The sequence below is a fragment of the Teleopsis dalmanni genome, chromosome 1 (assembly GCF_002237135.1).
Source record: "Teleopsis dalmanni isolate 2A chromosome 1, ASM223713v2, whole genome shotgun sequence".
In the NCBI taxonomy this organism is placed as follows: domain Eukaryota; kingdom Metazoa; phylum Arthropoda; class Insecta; order Diptera; family Diopsidae; genus Teleopsis; species Teleopsis dalmanni.
In genome coordinates, this window is record NC_051846.1 from 2,274,375 (window position 1) to 2,281,038 (window position 6,664).

The 6,664-nt window shown below is 33.9% G+C and overlaps 2 protein-coding genes across 2 annotated transcripts; one reads left to right on the top strand and one right to left on the bottom strand.

The window, feature by feature from the left end:
* Position 1: 1 nt before the first annotated feature.
* LOC119669750 (coatomer subunit alpha-like) lies at positions 2 to 3,367 on the top strand (the record flags this gene model as incomplete). The annotated part of the gene is made up of 2 exons (XM_038079800.1): positions 2 to 122; positions 189 to 3,367. Coding segments are annotated over 2 exons (2,871 nt in total), but the record flags the coding sequence as incomplete, so codon positions are not given.
* A 1,693-nt stretch (positions 3,368 to 5,060) lies between these two features.
* On the bottom strand, positions 5,061 to 6,080 carry LOC119668569 (protein big brother). Its single transcript, XM_038078120.1, has 2 exons — positions 6,018 to 6,080; positions 5,061 to 5,896 (listed from the first exon to the last, which is right to left on the bottom strand). The coding sequence occupies exon 2, from the start codon at positions 5,829 to 5,831 to the stop codon at positions 5,196 to 5,198; it is 636 nt and encodes a 211-aa protein (XP_037934048.1). The 5' UTR covers positions 5,832 to 5,896; positions 6,018 to 6,080; the 3' UTR covers positions 5,061 to 5,195.
* Positions 6,081 to 6,664: the final 584 nt, after the last annotated feature.

The following is a 6,664-nucleotide window of genomic DNA, read 5'->3' on the forward strand; positions in this document are numbered from 1 at the left end:
TATACGTGTTTGGGATATGACCAAGAGACAGTGTCTATACACTTTTAGACGTGATGGTGAACGCTTTTGGATATTAACTGCACATCCAACTTTGAATTTATTTGCTGCCGGACATGATGGCGGTAAGTTTCTCTGCTTACTCATATATTTAACTTTTTTAATATAAATTTTAATCCAATTCTATGCAGGCATGGTTGTTTTCAAATTGGAACGTGAAAGACCAGCTTATGCAGTTCATGGTAACATCCTTTATTATGTGAAAGATCGTATACTACGTAAATTAGATTTCACTACAACTAAGGATAGTGTGGTAATGCAACTACGAAGCGGTGCTAAATCTCCTGTATACAGCATGTCCTACAATCCAGCACTTAATGCGGTTTTAATTTGTACACGTACAAACAATTTGGAGAATAGCACTTATGATCTGTATCAAATACCTAAAGATAGTGAATCTCAAAATGACTCCGACAGTAAACGTTCATCAGGTATAACCGCAATTTGGGTTGCACGTAATCGTTTTGCAGTTTTGGATCGAAATCAGCAACTGGTCATAAAGAACTTTAAAAATGAAGTAACAAAGAAAATACCAACATTTTGCGAGGAGATATTTTATGCAGGAACAGGCATGCTGTTAATACGTGATCCGGAATATGTAACTTTGTACGAAGTGCAACGCTTGGTGTCAGTTGGTTGCATTAAATTAGCTAAATGTCGCTACGTTGTTTGGTCTGCTGATATGTCCTTAGTTGCGTTACTCTGCAAGCATTCTGTTACGATATGTGACCGCCGTTTACAATACTTATGCACTATCCAGGAAAATTGTCGCGTTAAATCTGGCGCCTGGGATGACTCTGGGGTATTTATTTACACCACCAGCAATCACATTAAATACGCAATAACCAATGGTGATCATGGCATTATAAGGACTTTAGACTTACCAATTTATCTGACGCGTGTAAAAGGAAATCAAGTATTTTGTTTGGATCGTGAATGTCGTGCGCTGGTCTTAAATATAGATTCCACTGAATATAAATTTAAACTAGCACTAATTAATCGCAAATATGACGAAGTACTTCACATGGTACGCAATGCACGCCTTGTAGGCCAAAGTATCATAGCATATCTGCAACAAAAAGGATATCCAGAAGTAGCTTTACATTTTGTGAAAGATGAAAAAACTCGTTTTGGTTTGGCTTTAGAATGTGGTAACATTGATATCGCACTTGAAGCAGCAAAGGCACTGGATGATAAAGACTGCTGGGATCGTTTGGGACAAGCTGCTCTAATGCAAGGTAATCATCAAGTAGTTGAAATGTGTTATCAGCGAAACAAGAATTTTGACAGTCTAAGTTTCCTCTATTTGATCACTGGCAATTTGGAGAAACTGAAGAAAATGATAAAGATTGCTGAAATACGAAAAGATTATTCAGCACAATACCAAGGTGCACTGCTATTGGGAGACATTAATGAACGTATAAATATACTTAAAAATTGTGGGCAATTATCACTGGCTTATTTGACAGCAGCAACCCACGGTTTCACCGACCAAGCTGATAGTTTAAAAGAAACACTCACGCAAGAGGGTAATCCACTGCCTGAGGTTAACCCTGATGCAGTTTTGCTTAATCCGCCTGTACCAATACAACAAGTCGAAACGAACTGGCCTCTTTTAACGGTATCTAAAGGATTCTTCGAGGGAGCTATGATAACACGTGCGGGCACAAGTGCAACTGCAAGACAAGCCCTAAATGTAAATGCTGATGCAGCAATTATGGACGCAGGTACATCTGGTGATGGTTGGGGCGCTGATGCTGATCTAGATTTAGGTGAAGATGGAGATGAAGAAATGCAGGATGCTTTAGATACAGAAGCTGGAGCAGAGGGAGGTGAAGACGGTGCAGGTTGGGATGTAGGAGACGATGATCTTGTCGTTCCCGAGGAACTTGCTTCTAAAATTAAAGCCAATGCATTAGATACAGGATTCTTTGCCAACAAAGGATTATCCGTTGCGCAGCACTGGGCTAACAACTCGTCACTTGTTGTAGATAATATAAAAGCTGGCGCTTTCAAGAATGCATTCCGCTTACTAAATGAACAGCTTGGCGTAGTTAATTTTTCACCTTTTAAAACACTATTCTTACACAATTATGCCTGCTCCAGAACAAGCTTCACTGCAATGCCAAACATCAAATCACTTTCAGCATACCCATTAAGAAATATTGGTGAAACCAATGTTAAAAACCAAAGGCCAGCGTTGGGTATTAAACTGAATGACCTGGTTTTACGTTTACAAGCTGGCTACCAACTGACAACTGCTGGCAAATTCACAGAAGCTGTGGAGAAATTTCATTCCATCCTAATAAGTATACCGCTGTTAGTTGTCGATACTAAACAGGATATTGCGGAGGCACAAGAACTGTTAAAAATTTGTGGAGAGTACATACTTGGTTTGAAAATGGAAACCGAACGAAAAGGTATGCCTAAATCAACACTGGAAGAGCAAAAACGACTTTGCGAATTAGCCGCTTATTTCACACACTGCAAGCTGCAACCTGTGCACCAAATTTTAACACTACGTACCGCGTTAAATATGTTCTTTAAGTTGAAAAATTATAAAACCGCAGCATCTTTCGCGAGACGTCTATTGGATTTGGGCCCGCGCCCAGAAGTGGCACAACAAGTACGTAAAGTACTGCAAGCATGCGAAGTTAATCCAGTCGACGAACATCAGTTGCAATATGAAGAATTCAATCCATTTAATATTTGCGGCATCAGTTACAAGCCTTTGTACCGTGGTAAACCAGAGGTGAAATGTCCGTTTTGCCAAGCATCCTACGATCCCCAATACAAGGATAGTTTATGTGCGGTGTGTGATGTGAGTCAAATCGGCAAAGATGCCATAGGTTTGCGCATTTCCAACTTACAATTTCGTTAAACTTGTAAAAAACTTTCATTTTATTTAAATGTTTACGTCAGAGGCGTTGATTATTATTTGTATTTTTATTATTAATATGAAAATGTAAACCATTTTGCAATACACCATTATTATATGCTTATAAAATATATACTCGTCGATTCGAAAATAAAAACTGCTTTTGATTTCTGACTGTGGTGAAAAATGGAATGTGGTGAAATTAGATTATGCTCTATGCCGTTGTTTATGCAGCACGACTTGCTTGCTGGCATTACGTTTACTTTAGAAATAATTTAGGAAGTATGTTAGTTTTACCTGTCAAAAAATTGTTAAAAATAGTTTTGCACTTAAAAGTTGGATTAAAAACATAAAAATTATGGATGCGGTCGACATTATGCTAAATGCTGCACTAAAAACAATTGATTGTTATTATAAAGAACAATTGTTAAAAGAGGCTAAAAGAAAATTGGAATATAAACAGACTGGATCAGGTTTTAAAGTTTTATTAAACATAATTTATTAGAAAAATAATATATTTTTATATTTTAGCTCCAATAAATAGGAAAAAGAAAGCTAAGAAGAAGCATTCAGAGGATTTCAAAGGATTCAACTATAAAGAAATGAAGGAATCCAGACGTTTATATAAAAATGAGATGGATTACTATAACACAAAAATATTTACAATAAACGAAATGAAGAGCAAGTTAAATATTTCTACAAATTGCAATGATCTCCATGATTCCCAATCCTCTAGTTCTTAAAATGATGTGCCGCGAGTTGATATTAATTAATATTTAGGAGTCGTTAATATGACCACGTTTTATGATATCAAATGCCTTATGTATCAAATACATAGTTTTAATTGTATTATTCAAAATGTAACTTTTTTTTTTAACATTATTACAATGTGAAATAAATTATAAATAAATTACAAACATTTTGTACCAAATATTGGTTATGTGGCCTGGTGTGAGTTCAATGAGGCGAAATGTCTTAAACATATTTTTCATATTGTCTAATTTATTTAAGTAAATTAATATTTTGTAATATTTTAAATTTTACAAAATTATTAATACTGAATTATTATTTTAATAAGAATTTATTTTATATATAAAATATAAAGGAGTTGCACTACATTTCATCCAAAAACTAATGTAGGTTCCAATTAAAGCGGTTTCACTATAGCAAAGTGAAGATTTATAACATAATCACTTATAATGTATAAAAATTGTTATAATCCTTGTTGAAAGAGGCGAGCGGTATTTAATCCAAATACGCAATTGAACCGTAAACTTGGTCACTACAGACCCCATTCGAGTTTAGTTCTTCAAAGGAATACAAGTGCGATTGTTAGAAAAACATTTAAAAAAAATTTTGAATGTAAATATATTGTGTTAGGTTCAGATTAAACTCTGATTTTCTAAATTATATATATACGTAAAGTAATTATTGTGCATATTTAGTGAAAAGCATAATAATTTGTAATCTAATGTGTAAATTCCCTGCAATGGTTGTTAAGAGTTTCATGTGTAACGAAAGACAATTTATTTAATTGTAAACAGTTATATTATATGCTTCTGAAGTGGCTAGGTTTCTGCATCTTGATCTTGGAGAAATATTCAATTTAAATCTCGCCCAATTTCCAATCCATTATCACTCGCATATAATGCCCCACCGTGTCACACAACCATTACCCATCTACATCATTACCTATGCATATGTCTTGTAATTCTTTTCACGTTATCCAAGTGACATACCTGCGGGTTACAAGAACTATATGCTCATATAATAAAATTAATACTTCTCCTGTAGTACTTCCAGAGACTATCCATTCCACTTTTTCACATTGTTAGTTTAAATAACTCACTTCATTATGAAACAGGTTGTACTCTTTCTTTATTTAAATAATATAATTTATATTTATTTTTTTATTAATTAATAATATGACTGCACCTACTCTGAAAAGATATTTTTAAAATTTCGACCTTCGTAATAAGTACGTTTTTTGGTGCAATTTTTAAAAACATACATTTATTAAATGTATGATTATTTTCAATAATCAGAACTCGCACATTACAAAATATTGGTTAACTATAACAACTTAAAAGATAAAATTTATAAAAACATTAAATAATATTTATATATCTTTATTAAAAGATAAAAACTTTGAACTTAAAATTAAAAGTTTTTAGTAGGTATCATAAAAAATATTTTTGTTAAATTGAAATAATTTTTTAAACTATATGAGTATTAAATAAATATATGCTATAACTGCTCTCTAACGTCGCCATACGCCAGGTCCAATGCCTCCAGATGCCACACCACGACGTACTGCTTCCATTTCATCTGTGCGATTATCGCGATAAGCACGTTTCGAATCCTCAAACTCACGTAAACGTTGATTGTAACGATCAATTTGATCACGTAAAATAGCATCTTCATGCATGGCTCGCCGTTCATCATATTCTAAACAACCAACGCCATCTAAGCGCTCCAAATCCAACCAACCACGAAAACGCACACATACACCGTTCATAATAAAATATGACTTAATATGTACTTTACCATGCTCTTTATCGAAATCGCATTCTTTGTCTTGTATATAAGGATTTTGGTTTGCATTGAACACCAACTGCAAATTTGTGCCAGAAGCAACAAATGATACCTCAGTGTGTCCCTCACGGCAACCATTTTGAAAACGTATCTGCCGTTCTTCAGGTGCACGTTCACGATAGCCAGTGTAACGAATTTCACTTTCGCGGCTTAAACGGCGGAATAATTCATCACTCTCAAACTTGGATTTCTGATCTGGTACCACACGTGGCATTTTAAAAATAAATCGTGGTTTTGGTTGTTCATACAAACCAATGGTATCGTAAGGAATCATACCAGCAAGAGCTGCAGCCTCATTCATTTTTTCTAAGTATCAACCGATGAATCACTTTCAATCACGCTGAATTGTTAAGTTGAGTTAGTTCTCTTTATTTCGTACAGATATATAATTAAATATATTAATTTATTATTTTTTATACAGCAGCAGGAAATGTTTGTTTATTGAAATACAAGCACAAAATTATAAAATTTCTTTTCGTATACTTACAATTTTGCGGTTTTTCAGAGTTGTATTTTTAGAGTGTTTCATTGAATAAAATTTTCCTCCACAAATATTTCAAGTGTGCGTGTTGAATATTTTTGTTATTATATTTCACAACAGGCTTCTTCACAGCTTTTATTTAGAATGCTAAAGTATTAGCATTCTAAGTGTGTTAAATATATTACATGAATTGTCAACATATCGCTGAATATGCTACCTTGATAAATTATTAAATTCTACTCCAATCACAAACTATGCGTTCTAGATATTCCTTTTTGCGAATATGACATTTTAACAGTTTAGCATATTCGAAGAAGTTTAGCATGTTAAATTAAAATAATGAAGATAACTAATATTACAATACGTTTACATTATCGAAATTAATTCCAGAAATGTACAAGAATCATATCATAAAGGTTCAGATAGTCAGTACGTACGTACCGTACTCTGTGTAGTATTTTCAAATGTTATGCTTTCTCAGATACTCTCATTTACTCGAAAATTTGTTGGTGGAACGCACTTGTGTACACACAGTGTTACTTTAAGTTACTACGAGTAGCTCGTGGAACAAACTTAATATGAATATATGAAGACCATCGTTTAAGTCTTGGGGTAGCACACTCGCAACTCTCTTTTTCTTTCTATCTCTCCTC

Coding starts and splice junctions, on each gene's coding strand:
- LOC119668569 (XM_038078120.1), bottom strand. CDS start 5,831: ATGAATGAGGCTGCAGCTCTTGCTGGTATGATTCCTTACGATACCATT.